Source organism: Gorilla gorilla, chromosome 4 (genome assembly GCF_029281585.2).
Source record: "Gorilla gorilla gorilla isolate KB3781 chromosome 4, NHGRI_mGorGor1-v2.1_pri, whole genome shotgun sequence".
NCBI classification, from domain to species: domain Eukaryota; kingdom Metazoa; phylum Chordata; class Mammalia; order Primates; family Hominidae; genus Gorilla; species Gorilla gorilla.
In genome coordinates, this window is record NC_073228.2 from 32,317,816 (window position 1) to 32,338,507 (window position 20,692).

General features: G+C 39.4%; 1 protein-coding gene across 1 annotated transcript in view; it reads right to left on the minus strand.

The window, feature by feature from the left end:
- The window catches only part of VMP1 (vacuole membrane protein 1), a 133,213-nt gene that overhangs the window by 97,481 nt on the left and 15,040 nt on the right, over nucleotides 1-20,692 (minus strand). The window contains exons 2-5 of the mRNA XM_004041244.5: nucleotides 11,794-11,895; nucleotides 7,870-8,005; nucleotides 5,770-5,860; nucleotides 4,364-4,474 (exon numbers count right to left, since the gene is read on the minus strand). Of these exons, the coding sequence (XP_004041292.1) occupies nucleotides 4,364-4,474; nucleotides 5,770-5,860; nucleotides 7,870-8,005; nucleotides 11,794-11,869 (414 nt within the window). The 5' untranslated portion in view covers nucleotides 11,870-11,895. The remainder of the gene's footprint in view (nucleotides 1-4,363; nucleotides 4,475-5,769; nucleotides 5,861-7,869; nucleotides 8,006-11,793; nucleotides 11,896-20,692) is intronic.

Genomic DNA, 20,692 nt, shown 5'->3' on the forward strand with positions numbered 1-20,692 from the left:
AACAGTAAAAAGATCAGTGGTTGTGAAAGGTTTGGGGGCAGGTGGGGAAGTGGAAAAAACAGGTGAAGCACAGGGCATTTTTAAGACAGTGAAACTATTCTGTATGATACTATAGGTATATACATGACATTATGCATTTGTCAAAACCCATAGACCTGTATAACACAGAGTAGATCCCATAAACTATGGGTTTTAGTTAATAATGTATCAATATTGGTTCCTGAATTGTAACAAATAAATTACACTAATACAATATGTTAATAGTAGAGGAAACTGTGTGGTGGGGAAAGGTGTTATGGCAGTGGTCCCCAACCTTTTGGGCACCAGGAACCAGTTTCGTGGAAGACAAGTTTTCCACAGACCTGAAGTGGGGGATGGTTTTGGGATGAAACTGTTCCACCTCAGATTATCAGGCATTAGATTTTCATAAACAGCATGCAAGCTAGATCCCTCGTATGTGCAGTTCACAATAAGGTTCGAGCTCCTATGAGAATCTGATGCTGCTGCTGATCTAACAGGAGGTAGAGCTCAGGCAGTAATTCGAGTGATGGGGAGCGGCTGCAAATACAGATGAAGCTTCACTTGCTTGCCAGCCCACTGCTCACCTACTGCTGTGTGGCCTGGTTCCTAACAGGCCAGGGACCAGTACTGGTCTGTGGCCTGGGGATTAGGGACCCCTGGTGTATTAGAACCCTCTGTCTTTTCTGCTTAATTTTTCTGTAAACCTAAAACTACACTGAACAATAAAGCCTATTATTATTATTATTATTATTATTATTATTATTATTATTGTTTTTGAGACAGGGTTTTGCTCTGTTTCCCAGGCTAAAGTGCAGTGGTGCAATCACAGTTCACTGTGACCTTGAGCTTCTGGGCTCAAGCAATCCTCCCTCCTTAGCCTCCCAAGGAGCTAGGACCACAGGCACATGCCACCACACCCAGCTAATTTATTTATCTTTTATTTATTTATGTGTTTTTCAGAAACGGGGTCTTGCTAGGTCTGCTCTTGAACCCGTGGTCTCAAGCAATCCTCCTGCCTTGGCCTCCCAAAGCACTGGGAGCACAGAAATGAGCCACTGTGCCCAGCTCTAATAATTTTTTGTTTTGTTTTGTTTTGTAAGCGTTCTCAGTCCTTTATAAATTTCCCTTCTCTTTCCATTCAACTACGGGCACCAGCAACCTACCTGGATAAAGTGAGGATCTCATTTAACTTGCAGCGTAATTACAGTATACCTTTAAATTTCTCTTTTCACATACTTTCACATAATATGTAATAAATGTGAACAAGTGAACATATAACTGTTTTCTATACAGTTAATGGCATCAAAATCTACCCAGTCACTCAGTAAAAAACCAGTAACTACACAGAAAAATGTTGCAAGATCTCATTTATAGAGATAGAGATGGGAGGAGATGTAGATCAAAGGATACAAAGTAGCAAATATACAGGCAGAACAAGTCAAAAGATCCAATGTACTCTACATACACTATGAGGACTATAGTTAATAACAATGTGTTGTATTCAGAGTTTTTGCTAAACTAGTAAATTATAGCTGTTCTTGCCATGGGGAGTAAAAACGTAAAAATGGGTAACTACATGAGATAAAGAATATGTTAATTTTTTCCACAATAGTAACCATTTTACTATATATATATTTATATCTTATAACATGTTATATACCTTAAATACACATAAAATATATTAAAACAAAACAAAAGGAAATCCAAGAGTTATCTTTCATTCCTTCTTCCTCCATAATAACATACCACACTCTTGATTGTACTTCTAAAATTTCTGTCATATTTGTCCTTTTTCATCCCAAATGCTATTTCCATTCCAAGCAATCTTTTAAAACATCAAAGATCTATACCATCTTTTGTCTTCATTTTGCTTGACTTCTCTCTACAAGTTCTCTTTATAAATACTCCTTGCTATCCATTCTTCCTATCACCTCCTGGGAAGCTTGTGTCTCTCATAAGGATAATCCTAACTGCTCCTCTTCTCTTCCACCTTCAATCTATCTCCCACACTATAGCCAGGATTATATATTCATAAATTGCAGATCTGGCTGTTTTACATATACTTAATTTTAGGGCATTTAAAATAATTGTTTTTTTGAGACAAGGTCTCACTTTGTCACCCAGGTTGGAGTGCATGGTGCAGTCATAGCTCACTGCAGCCCCTATCTCCTGGGCTCAAGCCATCCTCTCGCTTCAGCCTCCTGAATAGCTGAGACTAACAGTCCTGTGCCACCACACCCGACTAATTTTTGTATTTTTTATAGAGATGTAGAGATGTGTTGCCCAGGCTGGACTTGAACTCCTAGGCTCAAGTGATCAGCCCGCCTTGGCTTCTCAAAATGCTGGAATTACAGGCATGAGCCATAATTTCAATCTCTTTTGACATTCAGCAGAATCTGCTATCTGGGTTGCTTTTCAGAGGCTTCCAAATTAATTAAATGCTACAAATGAGTTTCTTAATTTGGTTTTCCCAAGGAATATGAGGACAGGTCTAGACACGAACAGAAAAGTATCCTGTAACCTGTAATTCCTTCTTTTCCTCTCTCCCTCAACCTCTACTAGTGAATGTAGTGTTATTCTACTATGAATGCAGTTATTAGAAAAACAGTGATATGAGTTAATTCCCTAGGATTTATGTCCCTGTTTGAGTTAAATCACCAAGCAAACATGAACATAATTCTAAAGTTCCAAGTTTTAAACTCCCATAAACTTGGAGAAATGATATATTATAGATTAATTCCCAAAGCATTCGTCAGATCATTAATTCAGTACCCTTCTGAGCCAAGCAGACAATCATTCCTTAATACTTATCCTAGCTGCTTCAGAGATGAATTCATTATAGCACAGAGATTGCAAGTGCTTGTAGTGATGAATTTTATTCAGCAATGGGTACTGCTTGACAATCTTTCACCTGTTTTTCCCCAATGAAGATCAAACTGCTTTCAAATATGGAAGTGTTTTCAATTTATTATCTAGGGACAGGAACAGCAAGAACAAGCAAGGCACATGGGGCACAAAATTTAATGAGGCACTTATTCATCCAGTCTGTATCTGCATGACCCTGAGAGTGCCTATTTATATTTTGTGCCCTCAGTATCTAACTCAACCTCTCCCTAGTTCTAGCTCTGACATTATTCCAGTATATTTGTGAATGTTCAAAGGAAAATTGATCTTCATTCTCTCTTATTTCTTTTTCTTTTTCTTTTTTTTTTTTTTTGAGACGGAGTCTTGCTCTGTCGCCCAGGCTGGAGTGCAGTGGCGTGATCTCGGCTCACTGCAAGCTCCACCTCCTGGGTTCACATCATTCTCCTGCCTCAGCCTCCTGAGTAGCTGGGACTACAGGCGCCTGCCACTAAGCCTGGCTGATTTTTTTTGTATATTTAGTAGAGACGGGGTTTCACCATGTTAGCCAGGATGGTCTCGATCTCCTGACCTTGTGATCTGCCTGCCTCGGCCTCCCAAAGTGCTGGGATTACAGGTGTGAGCCACTGCGCCTGGCCATTCTCTCTTATTTCCACTAGTAAAAGAATATTTTTCAGAAGGGGCATTTTTTTTTTTTTTTTTTTTTTTTGAGACAGAGTCTTGCTCTGTCGACAGCCCAGGCTGGAGTGCAGTGGCGCCATCTCCACTCACTGCAAGCTCCGCCTCCTGGGTTCAGGCCATTCTCCTGCCTCAGCATGCTGAGTATGTGGGACTACAGGCACCCGCCACCACGTCCGGCTAATTTTTTGTATTTTTAGTAGAGACAGGGTTTCACCATGTTAGCCAGGATGGTCTCGATCTCCAGACCTCATGATCTGCCCACCTTGGCCTCCCAAAGTGCTGGGATTACAGGCGTGAGCCACTGCGCCCAGCCCAGAAGGGGCACTTTTTATACTTTGGTTCAAAGGACTCAAGAAAGCATTTAGTTCTACATGTTAATACTCCATCAATTACATTCAATAAGAATACCAAAATAAATATCCAAGCGTGTAAATGATGTTAGAGGATGTAAGGGAAGACATTTCTCACATGGAATTTTGTATATTTAAATGGACTTCATTTATTAAAATAACAATTGCTTAAGCAATTAAATCTAGAAAAACCTTCCACGCTAAACTAATTTAAATAAACAACCTTATTTGCTTAACTGGGGTTTTCTCTTTGCTTTTTAAATACTAACCCTAAAGGAAAAACAAAACAGAACTCTAAGTCAAACTTAAAGCACTGATTGGAGGATCAGAATGCTTACAAAACACAAAGGTAATTAAAACAAGTCTTAGAATTTTTACTTCTGACATAAAAGCACCAATAAAAAGATAGGAAATATCATTTTTGCTTATTAAGATAAAATTATTCTTACCAGATAAAGCAGAAAGGTGTGCAGCCCTGTTCCAAGCCCAACAGAAGACAAAATTCCTAAGCCTATCCAATAGGCATACAAAAGAAACTGTTTCTCTATACGTTGCACATACTGAAAAAAAGGGATGAGGTGAAAACCGTGAATTCTCTATACAGAAATGCGGTATTTATAAACCATCATCAAAATTAAATAAACCAACTAAAGTAAGTTTCAAATAGGAAAAAACTAATAGATTAAAAACCCATTGAAGAGGCCTAATTTCTTTAATATACAATGGCAAAGATGACAAAAAAATTAATCTAACTGGAATAAAGGTCTTATTTCTAAACCTTTAATAAAAGCCTTGTTTCTAAACTTTTAAAGTCCTACTATTTACAGGATGCAGGAAAAAGCAAATTATGAATAAGATAATTTTGAGGATAATTTTAGATATATTTAAAATAAATGCATTTAGAACTGTAAAAACTTCTCTGTGATTAGCAGTAAACTGTTTTAAAATACCATTCTAGAGTCATTTCAGTGATTGGCAGTAAACTGTTTTAAAATACCATTCTAGAGTCATTTCTGTGATTGGCAGTAAACTGCTTTAAAATACCATTCTAGAACCATTTCCTGTTAAAATACATTAATGTTTTGCTATTTTAACAAAAGAGGTTAACAAAGCATCCTATTTTCCCATCAGTAATGTTGTACATGTAGACTACAGGCAAATGAACCTGTCTTTTTATACAAATAAAACGTAATCATCAACCTTGGATGAGAGGCCTACCTATTTGGATGGGTCACAAAAGTATGTTAGAGAAAATAAGAAAACTTTGGCAGTGATTAACGGATTCATGCTGCTGTGACAGAAAACCTTCAGGAAAGTTACATTTAAATCTTTGATTACAGGCAGAGTGGCCTGTAATCCCAGCATTTTTGGAGGCCAAGGCAGCCAGATCACCTGAGGTCAGGAGTTTGAGACCAGCCTGGCCAACATGGCAAAACCCCATCTCTACAAAAATACAAAAAAAATTAGCTGGGTGCGGTGGCAGGTGCCTGTAATCCCAGCTACTTGGGAGGCTACGGCAGGAGAATTGCTTGAACCCAGGAGGCAGAGGTTGCAGTGAGCTCAGATCACACCACTGCGCTCCAATCTGGGTGACAGAGCGAGACTCTGTCTTTAAAAAAAAAAAATCTTTGAAGGTAAAAGGAATCACATACACCAAATATAAATCCTCAGCAGCCATAAAACATCACAAGAATATTTTTAGTGTATGTCTTTAAAAGTAAAACATTTGAGATACTAGTTATGAGATAATGTTGAGGGTAGAAATTCTATAAAACCCACATTCGTCCCATTTGAAACTGAGATTAGAGAATTAGAGAATGTGCAAGACTAGAAACAGAATTGCTCGACCTCTCACCTGTTGATGCACTCCTTCAACATAATACGTAGCTATAAGCACAGCAAGCAGCAGTAAAAAAGACACCACAATGCTTTGACGATGCCATAATCTTAAAAACAAATAAAAAAAATAAATATCTCACAGTCTCACTTTCAGCATTCATCATTCTCAGAACAATTTCTTGCTGAAATAGTTAGGTTACCTAGCTCAGCTGGGCTGAGCTCTTTTCCTTACACATCATGGCCTCTTGGAGTAACAGAAGGGGGTCAAGGGAAGATACACAGGCAGAGAACCCAAGTTCTTATCATAACCCCCACTGTAGCCTTTTCCTTACCCAAAGCCTGATCTTATTAAACCTCAACTTATAATATGGAGAAGCATTATAGTATAATAGAAAGAGCACTGGCCTTCAAGTCAGAGGACCTGGGTCAGAGACCCTTCATGTTGCACTTTCAGCCAGACACTTAACCAACCTGATTCTGTTTCTTGTTTTTAAAATCTTTATTTACTTATTTTTATTTTTTTTTGAGATGGAGTCTTCCTCTGTTGCTGGAGTGCAGTGGTGCGACCTCAGCTCACTGCAAGCTCCACCTCCCGGGTTCAAGCTATTCTCCTGCCTCAGCCTCCCAAGTTGCTAGGACTATCGGTGTGTGCCACCATGCCCGGCTAATTTTTGTATTTTTAGTAGAGACGGGGTTTCACTGTGTTGGCCAGGCTGGTCTTGAACTCCTGTCTTAGTGACCTGCCTGCCTCGGACCCTCAAAGTGCTGGGATTACAGCCACCATGCCCGGGCTTTGTTTCTTTTTTTCAGAGACAGGGTCTTGCTCTGTCACCCAGGCTGGAGTGCAGTGGCATGATCTTGGCTCACTGCAACTTCCACCTCCTGGGTTCAAGCTATTCTCCTGCCTCAGCCTCCCAAGTTGGTAGGACTACAGGCGCACGCCACCATGCCTGGCTAATTTTTGTATTTTTAGTAGAGATGGGGTTTCACCATGTTGGCCAGGGTGGTCTCGAATTCCTGACCTCAGGTGATCCACCCGCCTCAGCCTCCCAAAGTGCTGGGATTATAGGCGTGAGCCACCAGGCCTGGCCTAAAATTCCACCTCCTGGGTTCAAGTGATTCTCCTGAGTAGCTGGGATTACAGGCATGCACTACCACGACCGGCTAATTTTTTTTTTTTTTTGAGACAGAGTATCGCTCTGTTGCCCAGGCAGGAGTGCAGTGGCACGATCTCGGTTCACTGCAACCTCTGCCTCCCGCGTTCAAGCGATTCTCCTGCCTCAGCCTCCTGAGTAGCTGGGAATACAGGCACATGCCACCATGCCCGGCTAATTTTTATATTTTTAGTAGAGATGGGGTTTCACCATGTTGGCCAGGCTGGTCTCGAATTCCTGACCTCAGGTGATCCACCCACCTCCCAAAGTGCTGGGATTATAGGCGTGAGCCACCACGCCTGGCCTAAAATGTTTATAATGATATACTTGTTTTACCTTCTTTATGAAGTTGCCCTAAGGATCAAAATCAGCTGAAAATGTTACAAAATACTTTATAAACTCTTAGTACAATAAAAATGTTAAGATAATAGTACAGACAATAACTTGGAAGGGCATGCCAGAAGATAAGGCATGTAAAAGTTCAACTTGTTCTTTATGGTACTTGAAACAGGGCTTACAAGTACTAAATTTAAAGACAACACATTTCCATGGCAGAGTTCTTTTTCATTGGCTCAAACCATCAGTAAAACTGCCACATATGCTGAACCTTGCCCTGCTAAAGAATCAGTGTATCTAAATTACACAGACCTGATTTCTCCTGACGGTAAAATCAGGAGAGAAAATAAAAATTGTATTTTTCAGTGTTCTCCACTGCAGATTCAACATGAAAAAACAGTGGACAACTGTGATAATCCAGTAAGCAAACAGCAAATAGCAATGTCTTTCCCTAATCTATTTTTCTTCAACCTAAAGAAAGGAAAATAAATATGTTCCTATGGTAATATTCTAAAGGTAATTAATCCATTTTGATGGAGTAGAGGGCAGAAGGTAAGAGATTACTGAGGATTTTTTAAATGAGTAAATGAGGTATATGTAAAAGGTAGTGGGAGAAGACTCTTTACTTTGAGGTCCATTCCTTCAAGATTACAAGGATTTCCAGAGAAAAATACTGCAAGGTAATGAGCGGCTGTCTCCACAGGACAATATTCTGCCTTTCTTCCCGCTCCCTCCTCTTCTTTTCATTCACTGAAGAGGGGTCTGAAAAACAATAGTGCAGAGATTAAAACAGAATTTCTAACATTTATGCTTATTCTCTTCAATCACTTTAGATGAAAAGAGTTTTATCTCCCAAACAACAACTAATAGCAAGTCCTAGAGTCTTGTGAAAAATGGCAACTAGTAGTACCTATAATCTCAGCACTTTGGGAGGCTGAGGAGGGCGGATCACTTGAGGTCAGTAGTTCAAGACCAGCCTGGCCAACATGGTGGAACTCCGTCTCTACTAATAATACAAAAATTAGCTGGGCATGGTGGTACACGCCTGTAATCCCAGCTACTCGGGAGGCTGAAGCACAAGAATCCCTTGAACCTGGGAGGCAGAGGTTGCAGTGAACTGAGATTGTGCCACTGAAGACCAGCCTGGATAACAGAATGAAAGAGACTCTGTCTCAAAAAAAAAAAAAAAAAAAAAAGGCAACCAGTCCAAACTCAGCATAGAAAGGAGATGAATGACAGTAGTTCCCCCTTATCCACAGTTTCAGTAACACATGGTCAACTATGGTCTGAAAATAATAAATGGAAAATTCTGAAAATAAGCAATTCATAAGTTTTATTGTTTTAAATTTATTTTTATTTTTTTAAGAGATAGGGTCTCCATTCTGTTGCCCAGGCTGGAATGCAGTGGCATAATCACAGCTCACTTTAAACTCCAACTCCTGGGATCAAGTGATCCTCCCACCTCAGCCTCCCAAGCAGCTAGCACTACAGGTGTGTACCACCACACCCAACTAATATTTTTGGTTTTTGTGGAGACACAGTCGCACTACGTTGCCTGGGCTCATCTGAAACTCCTGACCTCAAGTGATCCGCTCGCCTTGGCCTCCCAAAGTGCTGGAATTACAGGTGTGAGCTACTGCAGCCAAGCCCCTAAGTTTTATATTGTATGCTGTTCTGAGTAGTATAATAAAATCTTGCCAGTCCTGCTCCATCCAGCCTAAGACCTGATTCATCCCTTTGTTTAGTACATCCGCGTTGTATATGTTACCCCATTACTATATACAGAACAACACAGTGTTTTTTCCTATATCCACTAGGGGTCATGGAATGTATCCCTCATGGATAAGAGGGCTACTATATTACAGCTGCCATTTCTTAATCAGTGTTACCTAGAGAACAACTGAGGCAAAACCAACTCCCTGCCTTGATAAACATCAGAACCTTTTGTAGAGGATGTCCTAAAGAAATGGTACTGAAAATTCCAGCAGTTGAATTTGGGATAGAGCTATAGATTTTGGGAAAATTACTGAAATAAGTCTAAATTGGTCCACCTTCTATGAAGGGCATTCTATCAACCTAGGATCATATTACAGAACAAAGTGGTTTAGATCGCAAAAATGGTGAGGCAAACTAGTTGGTTCCAATCCTGGCTCTGCCTTCTATTAGTCACGTGATCTGGGCAAGTTAGTTAATACTTTTGTGTCTCAGTTTTCTCTTCTGTAAAATGGGGATCACATACTTTTCAGGGTCATTGTAAGGATTAAATGAGCTCATATATGTACTATTATCTTAGTAAGTGCCCAATTAAGTTTAGCTATTAATTGTCACCATCTATTGAAATTACAAAATGCTTTTGTTTTTGTTTTTTTTTGAGACAGGGTCTCATTCTGTCGCCCAGGCTGGGGTGCAGTGGTAGCATGATTTTGGCTCACTGCAACCTCCACCTCCCTGGTTAAAGCGGTTCTCCTGCCTGAGCTTCCCGGGTAGCTGGGATCACAGGCATCTGCCACCACGCCTGGCTAGTTTTTTTTTTTGTATTTTTAGTAGAGATGAGGTTTCACCATGTTGGCCAGGCTGGTTTCAAACTCCTGACCTCAAGTGATCCACCCACCTCGGCCTCCCAAAGTGCTGGGATTACAGATGTGAGCCACCACGCCCAGCACAAAATGCATATACACTGTAAACCGGTAATTCCATTTCTAGGAATGATTAGGTATAAGGTGAAATGACTTGCACAACTTTATTCACCACAGCATTATTTATACTAGCAGAAAATAATAACATATATTACCAATAGAGGACAGAAGAGTGATTAAAGTACAGCACACTCATACAATGGAAAGAAAAACTAAGCAGCCATAATAAAGAATATTTTTTTTTTTTTTGGGACAGGGTCTTGCTCTGTTACCCAGGCTGGAGTGCAGTGGTGTGATCGCAGCTCACTGCAGCCTTGTGGGCTAAATCGATACTCTCACCTCAGTCTTTCCAGTAGCTAGCTAGAACTTGAGTAGCTAGCTTGAACTACAGGCGCATACGATCACATCCAGCAAATTTTTTAAATCTTTTGTAGAGATGAGGTTTCCCTGTGTTGTCCTGGCTGGTCTCAAACTCCTGGGCTCAAGAGATCCTTTCGCCTTGGCCTCCCAAAGTGTTGGGATTACAGGCGTGAATCACCACGCCCAGCCTAAGAATCAGTTTTTCATGTACAGTTATAGCATAATCTCTAAAATATTAAAAAACACCTGGTACAAAAGAGTAAGTTTGACATGCTAATGTTAATTTTAAATTCCAATGGGGTGAGCAGAAGAGGAAGAATATACAAATGTATGTACTCTCTAAAAGGAAAGAAAAAAATAGCACACAAAAGCTCCTAATGGGAAGACACTATGATGTATGCAATGCCCATCTCTGAATCCTGAAACTCTTGGTGAAATTGCCAAGTTTACTGACAACCAAAGTCACCCAAAAGTCAGATCAGTGCTGCAAAATGTCCTCTGCAAGGCAATATGGTGATTAAAACAAACAAATGAGGCCGGGCGCGGTGGCTCATGCCTGTAATCCCAGCACTTTGGGAGGCCAAGGGGGGTGGATCACCCGAGGTCAGGAGTTCAAGACCACCCTGGCCAACATGGTGAAACCCCATCTCTACTAAAAATACAAAAATTGGCTGGGCGTGGTGGCGCATGCCTTTAATTCCAACTACTCAGGAGGCTGAGGCAGAATTGCTTGAACCTGGGAGGCTGAGGTTGCAGTGAGCCGAGATCGCACCATTGCACTCCAGCCTGGTGACAGAGTGAGATTCCGTCTCAAAAAGCAAACAAACAAACAAACAAATGAAAACTACTATTTCAGATTCCTTGCACTTCCTCTAAAAGAAGAGAATTGCTGTGAAAATATTACCACACTAGAGTATTATTTGCCATGTGTTTGAGATGTCAAACAATTCAAAAGCTAAAAAAAAAGTATGATTACAACAAAAGAAAAACTTTTTTTTCATTTTCCTTTAAATGCATGAAGGAAAGTTTCTACTTAAATCATCCATATTAATAAAAGTCATCATTTTCAGGGTAACTGTATAAACAGGAGACAAATACACTGAAATTTACCACAAATTCCAATTTGGCTAAAATATGAGTTTATTCATCTCAAACGATAATTTTAAAATAAATTTTTAAATAATATTCACATTCTAACTTTTTTGATAACTGTATATTTAAGAACAGTGTAGTAAGTTTGTAATCTACTTCTAGAATTACAAAATAGCACAATAAAATTGAGCACTGAGCAAAGCCAAATAAACACTGACCATACTATAAGATTAACAAGTAATAATCTTGTACTTGGAACACTGTTTATGTGATTGTGGCCAGGCTCCTTCTGCCATCACTATGAAATATCACCTTACAGGCCCTGACTGACCCATAATTTAATTTACTAAGAAGATAATACAAGATTAAAAATAAAAGAAGTAATATATCTCTATTTTATTCCAATGAAAAGTGTATCATTTAAACCCATAGCACTCCTCCCTGCAAACCATCAAAATTTACCTGTGAAATTTCCATTATGATGTTCCTTGTTCATTGCTACACGTCTCTGGTCACAACTTTTTCCATTCTCTGCCATTTCATAGATCAGTAACTCTTGAGGAGCTAATACAGCAAAATAAAATCCAGCAATACATTACAAACTTCTGCTGTGTAGCTGTGACTGAATAAAACTGAATACAGGAATAACATCACAGTAATAACCCACATGATATGTATGATGTGTTTACACTTTTTTTCTTTTATAACCAAAATTTGAACAATTTAGTTATTCTATTGAACAATTTATATAGATATTCTAATACAAATAGTAAAAATATAAAAGCCATATAGTTGTAAACCTTTTCCTAGTAGTTGTTTCAGGGATCTTCCAGATTGAAATTTGGAGGTAATTTGTCCACAGAAGGAGGATATCAAGCACTAGCACCTCCAAATGTTAACACACTATAAAGTCTAACATCCTTCTAATTTACAATTAAATATCATACTACTATGTACTCAAAATTAATCTTATCATTTTTACCTTTTTACAGTTTTCTTTCATATTCCCTTTAACATTATTATATAAAAATAGAATATACTACAAAAGATGCTGCAACTGTTGATACATAAATCTAAGATCATAGACCAGTTTTATTTAGGAAACAATTCTACTGAATAAAATGATATGGGCAAAAAAAAAAAACCAAACTTGAAATGTTTAAGATAGTTAAATGTACTTTATTTATAACATGCTTCATACTACAGGTATCAGTGCTTTTACTTTAATGTAATACAACATATAAAAACCAGATTGCCTGTGATTGTATCATTCTTCAGGTGTTAGTAAAGCAAAACTTTCTACTCAAAAAGCACATCACTTCAATAAAAGGCTAAAATGCTGAGTCCTTAATACAATATTAAAACTTGCCCAGACACTTATAAAAAGACAACTGGGGCCGGGTGCGGTGGCTCATGCCTATAATCCCAGCACTTTGGGAGACCAAGGCAGGATGATCACTTGAGGTCAGGAGTTTGAGCCCAGCCTGGACTACACAGTGAGATCCCATCTCTACATAAGATAAATAAATTAGCCAGGAGTGATGACCCATGCCTGTAGTTCTAGTTGCTCAGGAGGCTGAGGTGGGAGGATTGCTTGGGCTCAGGAGTGAAAGGCTACATTGAGGTATGATTGTACCACTGCATTACAGCCTGGGCAAAAGGAAGACCCTGCTTCAAAAAAAAAAAAAAAAAAAAAGAGAAAGTGAAAATAAATACAACCCACAGGAGAAAGTATTTACAAATCACATATATTTCATAAGAAGCGTGTATCGGGCCTGCAAACTCTTACAAGTCAGTAATAAAAAGCAAATAATCCAATTAATAAACGGACAGAGGAGCTGCACAGATATTTCTCCAAAGATACACAAATTGCTAATAAGCACATAAAAAGATGTCTAACATCTTTAGCCATCAAGGAAATGCAAATTAAACCACAATGAGATACAATCTCATACCTGTTAGGATGGTTATAGTAAAAGACAGATAATAGACCAGGCGCGGTGGCTCACGCCTGTAATCCCAGCACTTTGGGAGGCCAAGGCAGGCAGATAGTGAGGTCAGAAGTTCAACACTAGCCTGCCCAACATGGTGAAACCCCGTCTCTACTAAAAATACAAAAATTAGCCTGGCGTGGTGGTGGGTGGCTGTAATCCCAGCTACTCGGGAGGCTGAGGCAGGAGGATCGCTTGAACCCCCGAGGCGGAGGTTGCAGTGAGCCAAGATCGTGCCATTGCACTCCAGCCTGGGTGACAGGAACAAGACTCTGTCTCAAAAAAAAAAAAAAAAAGAAACAAAAAAAAAGATAATAATAACAAGTGTTAGTGAGGATGTGGAGAAATCGGAACTGCTGGTGGGAATGCAAAAGAGTTCAGCTGCTTTGGAAAACAATCTGTCAGTTCCTCAAAAGGTAAAATACAGTTACCATATGACTCAGCAATTCAGGAATGTTCATAGTGACACTGTTAACAGACAAAAGGTTTTTTTTTGTTTTTTTTTTGAGATGGAGTCTCTGTCGCTCAGGCTGGAGTGCAGTGGCATGATCTTGGTTCACTGCAACCTCTGCCTCCCGAGTTCAAGTGGTTCTCCTGCCTCAGCCTCCCAGGTAACTGGGATTACAGGTGCCCGCCACCATACCTGGCTAATTTTTGTATTTTTAGTAGAGACGGGGTTTCACCATGTTGATTAGGCTGGTCTTGAACTCCTGACCTTGTGATCTGCCTGCCTCGGCCTCACAAAGTGCTGGGATTACAGGCGTGAGCCATCGCGCCCAGCCTATAACCCAAATGTCTTATTAACTGATGAATGGATATAGGAAATATGGTATATGGTATACCCAAACAATGAAATATTAGCCATAAAAAGAAATAAAGTAGTAATACATACTACTGCATCAATGGAGTCTGAAAATATGCTAAGTGAAAGAAGTCAGTCACAAAAGACTACTTGTTATGATTCCCATTTATATGAAATTTCCAGAATATGCATATCCATGATAACAGAAAGTGGATTAGCAGATAAGCTGGAGAAAAATGGGGAGTAGCTGCCAATGAGTTGTGAGTTTTTTTCTGGGGTGATGATAATGTTCTAAAATTGTTTTGATAGTTGCATAGATGTGAATATACCGTTTAAATGGGTGAATTATATGATATGTGAATTATGTTTCAATAAAGCTGTTTAAGAATAGTCACCAGCAGGAACTATCCAAACTTCCAAATATTCATAGGAAATATATGTTATGAATACATATGAATAATATATTCATAGAAAAAGAATGGTATACTGTTCTACAAATCTCATTTATTCATTCATTCATTTAGTTATGTTGCCCAGGCTGGTCTCGAACTCCTGGCCTGAAGCGATCCTCCTGCCCCAGCTTCCCAAAGTGGTGGGATTCCAGGCATGAGCCACTACCCACGCATCTCTATATTTAATAGAAGACTCAAGAGTATTAGGAGTATTCTCATGGCCAAGTGGCTCAAATTTTTATATTTTATGAGCGGATTCAGTGACAATTTAGAATTCAAAGTCAGATATATGAGTTAGGGGGTTATATTATTAAGAAAGAAAATTCATGAAGTCACTTGATAAGATGCTTGTATAAGGTTTGTTTACCTATTCACTCAACAAATACTAACTGAACACTTTGTATGTGCCAAGAGTCATGCTAGATTTATATTTAGCTGATCAGAATATGATATGGTCATGGGTCCAATCTTCCTGTAGTTTGATAGCTGGTGCTAATTTATTCCTTGACTAAACTCTAACTATTGTAACTATTTTCAAAATTTATGCCTCATAAAGGAAAACAAGTGAAAGGCTATAAAAATCACTAGAAAAAAAAGCACACATTCATCACTGTAATATTCTCCTTTTTAAGATACAATCCATTTGTGTATACCTTTGTTTTGTTGTCTTCAATGCTGAATAAGCAAATAAACACATCAAGAAATAAAATATAGGTTTCTATTAGTATAGATAGCCTTAAGTAGACAATCATAAGATTTAAAATCTGAAAAATCTGGATTTGATCCCAGATTTGCCACTGATTAGTTGTGTGATCTTAAGCGAAGTTTCATTTTCTTTAGTCCTTCATTGTTTGGATTCACAAAATGAGGACAATAATTGCCACTTTCAAATGATTGATGTGTAGATGAAATAATCTATGTATGCATGTGTATGTTTGTTGATACGCATGCATGTGTGACAATAAATACCAATACATCAAAAGAGTAGGAGGTAATAAACGTACAAAATGCCTAAATTATAAAAAACAACTTCACAGCACATGCCTCATTGTTATTGTATCAGTGATGCCAGTGTTGTTCATTCAGCTCTCATTTTAAAAGTTCTGGGGTCTCCAATGGGCACTGAGGATACAAATATGAATAGGATAAGGAGGTCCCTGTCCTCAAGAGGATCACAGTCTGGTAAAGAAGCCAAATGAACACAAGAAATCAATTATAAAAAAATGGGATGAAATAGGCATTTTAATAAAATTAGATGAAAAGACAATGTTTTAGTCAGGTCTTAAGAGTCTAACAGGGCCAGGCACGATGGCTCACGCCTGTAATTCCAGCATTTTCGAAGGCTGAGGCGGGCGGATCACGAGGTCAGGAGATCGAGACCATCCTGGCTGACACGGTGAAAGCCTGTCTCTACTAAAAATACGAAAAAATAGCCGGGCATGGTGGCGGGCGCCTGTAGTCCCAACTACTCTGGAGGCTGGGGCAGGAGAACGGCATGAACCCAGGAGGCAGAGCTTGTGGCGAGCGGAGATCGCGCCACTGCACTCCAGCATGGGCGACAGAGCAAGACTCCGTCTCAAAAAAAAAAAAAAAAAAAAGTCTAACAGACTGGAGAAATTTGTAAATCTCTCTAAACATCAGTTTTTCTTAATTTGTAAAACAGAGATAACATGACACACATCAGAGGGTTGAGGATTAAACAAGATAATGTACATAAAATACTAACATATTGCCTCACCTTTCATGTGACCTCAATATATACTAGCTATTATGAAGATCGTGAAGTAGAAAGCACTATCGGAGCTCACAGGACAATATATTCAGACCAGTTCATAGAAGCTTAAAGTTTGACTCTGCAAACTTAAGTCATACTTGTGTGAAGATTCAGCCAAAAGATAATGTAGCCCAAGCAATTACAAAACAATAACAACAAAAACCAAAGATGCTAGAGCATCACAATAGGTTTACAAAATGGAAATCTATTTCACAAATCTGAATTTTATTAATAAAAAAATCAACTGAGGATGTTTGAAATGGAACCATAAAAAAGTTAATGATTTTCCATCTGCCAGTCATTTAACTTGAAGCTATACTTAAGTTCTGCAAATACTTAAAACTATGTGGGTTTGGCCAGGTGTGGTGGCTCATGCCTGTAATCCCAGCACTTTGGGAGGCTGAGGCGGGCAGATCACCCGAGGTCAGGAGTTCGAGACCAGCCTGGCCAACATGGTGAAACCCCGTCTCCACTAAAAATACATAAATTAGCTGGGTGTGGTGGCTTGCGCCTGTAATCCCAGCTACTCGGGAGGCTGAGGCAGGAGAATTGCTTGAACCCAGGAGGTGGAGGTCACAGTGAGCCGAGATTGCACCACTGCACTCCAGCCTGGACAACAGAGCAGGACTCCATCTCAAAAAAAACAAAAACAAAAACAAAAAAAACTATGTGTGTTCATATTCAGCCAAATCCTATAGGCAATATCTTTTAAAAAATATTTTGAAGATATTTAAACATTTGTAAATATCTAAATATATGATAAATATTTACAAATAAGATATTTAAGGATATTTAAGATATTTTAAAGCCAGCCATTCATCTCTATCACATTAAGTAAAATTTATTTAATTTGTGATGAAAAGATAAACAGGGCACAAAAAGGTTTGCCTTATAAATAACATTCTAAAAACTTTCTCCTACAAAACACTGATAATTGAACTCATTTGCCCCTATTTACTCTTTCCCATAGTGTCATTGTTTTACCCAAAACATTTTGGGTCTATGAGTGTGTACTTATAACAATGGTATTGCACAATTATTTGAAGGTTTTGTTTTTAAGCTATTGCAACAGGGGTTTTCATTTGAGCAAATAATGTGCTCTTACACAACGTGCTAAAAAAGAACAGCATACTGACATTTCCTTCTCCAAAATTCTCTCTAGAAAACATAATAGTCTGAAATTTTGTTTTGTAAGAAATAACCCAGGGAACTAAGTTATTTTCATCAGTCTATTTCTTCATAAACAAAATAAATTCGCAGTTTAAAAAACAACTTTTCAAAACCTTCTTGCTATTCCCAAAAGAAGGAAATATAGCATAAGGCCAAACAAGAGAGCCACTGGGGTTCTAAACAGTTAAGCTTATAAAAGCATCAAAACCCCCTTTTTTTTTTTTGGCATTTTGACCATTTAGGATGATTTAAAACCATCCCAAGTATGAAACAGCCAAAATAAAAGAACCACTAGTGTTTTAATAGTTAAGCTTATAAAAACTTCAAAGCTTTTCTGCATTTTAACCATTTTCTAAAGGATTTAACATTTTTCCTTGCCTTTCAAAATTCCCTTGAAAACATCCTCACTTTGCCTCTTCTTCCCCCAATCATGCGTACTGTAAAACTTTGTAAAACTGCAATGCCTCCAGAATCCTCTGCATTCTTATGATCTGTCTAAGAAGCTGAACATAACTGAAGAAAATCACACAATTACAAAGCCACTTCAAATTCTTAATTCAACAAATATATACCAACGGTCCATTATGTGCCAGTTATTATTATTATTATCATTATTATTTTGAGACAGTCTCGCTGTGTTGCCCAGGCTGGAGTGCAGTGGCACGATCTCGGCTCACTGCAACCTCTGCTTCCCGGGTTCAAGTGATTCTCCTGTCTCAGCCTCCCAAGTAGCTGGGACTACAGGCACCCGCCACCACGTCTGGCTAATTTTTGTTGTTTTTTTTGTTTTTTTTTGTTTTTTTTTTTTTGAGACAGAGTCTCATTCTGTCGCCCAGGCTGGAGTGCAGTGGCACCATCTTGGCTCACTGCAAGCTCCACCTCCCGGGTTCATGCCATTCTCCTGCCTCAGCCTCCGGAGTAGCTGGGACTACAGGCGCCCGCCACCAGGCCCGGCTAATATTTTTGTATTTTTAGTAGAGACAGCGTTTCACTGTGTTAGCCAGGATGGTCTCCGTCTCCTGACCTCGTGATTAGCCCACCTCGGCCTCCCAAAGTGCTGGGATTACAGGCGTGAGCCACCGTGCCCTGCCTATTATTATTTTTGAGACAAAGTCTCACTCCGTTACGCAGGCTGGCGTGCAATAGCACAATATTGGCTCACTGCAACCTCTGCCTCCCGGATTCAAACAATCCTCCTGTCTCAGCCTCCCAAGTAGCTGGGACTACATGTGTGCACCACCACGACAGGCTAATTTTTATAGAGATGGGGTTTCGCCATGTTGTCCAGGCTGGCCTCAAACTCCTGGGCTCAAGTGATCTGCCCATCTCAGCCTCCCAAAGTACTGGGATTACAGGCTTGAGACACTGTGCCTAGCCCAGTTATTAAGATGCCAAAGCTCAAACCTAAAATTGATGATTCCTGCTAATAAACTTTTTTTTTACTTTGACAACTATTTCATTCTTTGTTTTTGCTCCCAAAACGTTTTACCCTCCTTTTTCCTTTCTTATTTTCAGACACTGACTTTCTTTTTTCTTTTCTTTTTTTTTTTTTTTTTTTTTGAGACAGGGTCTCACTCTGTCCCCCGGGCTGGAGTGCAGTGGTGCAATCATGGCTTACTGCACCCTCGACCTCCTGGGTTCAAGTGATCCTCCCACTTCAGCCTCCCGAGCAGCTGGAACTACAGGAACATGCTAACATGTCCAGCTAATTTTTGTATTTTTAGTAGAGACTGGGTTTCCCCATTTTGCCCATGCTGGTCTTGAACTCCTGGGCTCAAGTGATCCCCCTGCCTTGGCCTCCCAAAGTGCTGGGATTACAGGCATGAACCATATCCAGCCCTGTTACATTTTTTTAAATAACAAAAGCAGTGAGAGAATTCACCAATCCCACTACTATTAGGCCTACTAAAATATTTACACTTCACCCATGTCAGCATTTTTCTCTCTTTATGACTTCGCAGTGTCCTCTACTTACCAAAGGCCATTATGTCAATATATATATATCATTTCCTTCCTCCTTCTCAGGGACTTTGCTCCTTCTGTTCTCACTGTGTAATCAATCTTTACCCCTTTATTCTCACCAGAAAATTAAGTATTCAGTATTTCCCATTTTTCATTCCTTCTTCATAAACAGTGCTCAAAAGAGTTGCCTACATATACAGGCTCCACTTACTCATCATCAAATTTCTGCCTGATCCATTGTGATATGACTTCTGCTCCGACAAATAAAAATAAATTGCTTTTGTGAAGATTATCGATTACCTCCATTTGCCAAATCCAAAGGACACGTCTTACTGAATCTCTTACCTTCGCTGAACACAAGTATCCACTCCCTATTTCTTGAAATACTTTCCTTTTTCTTCCTATTTCTCTGATGGCTCCCCCTGCTCTATGTCCTGGGGTTCTTCAAAGCCTGGTCCTAGATTCCTTTTTATGTTCCCTTTTTATTCTCTCCCTAATGATGTCATCTATTCACTCAGCCTTAAATACCCTCTACATACTGACAATTCTTTCTTTCAAAGACAAAATGATGTTGCCATACTGCTTTATGAAAGTGCTTTATGAATATGCTGTAAGAATAATTAGAATCACAGAAGGAACTTCAGAGAATATCAAGCCTATTCTACTTATTCACAGATAAACATCTCAGAGGTAAGGGACTTGTATAATGTCACAGAACAAGTTAGTGACAAACCTGGAGGCAGGACCCAGATACAATGGTGATCTTAGGAGTACAGTGACCTATTGGGAAGACAACCCCACCCTCCAAACTAAATCAAAAATTATTTTTCTGAGAATTTTGAAAGGGACAAGCTCAATCTAGAAAAGTGAGGTAATTTAAGAGCTGGCCCCAAAATGTGATTTAGGAGTTAAAGACTCAAATCTTTTTTCCTGAGACAGTCTTGCTCTATCACCTAGGCTGGCATGCAGTGGAGCAATCACAGCTCACTGCAACCTCCACCATCAGTGGAGCAATCACAGCTCATTGCAACCGCCACCTTCCAGGTTCAAGCCATTCTCCAGCCTCAGCGTCCCCACTAGCTGGGATTACAAGCATGTGCCCCCATGCCCAGCTAATTTTTTTGTATTTTTTAGTACAGATGGGGTTTCACCATGTTGGCCACGCTGGTCTTCAACTCCTGACCTCAGGCGATCTGCTAGCCTTGGCCTC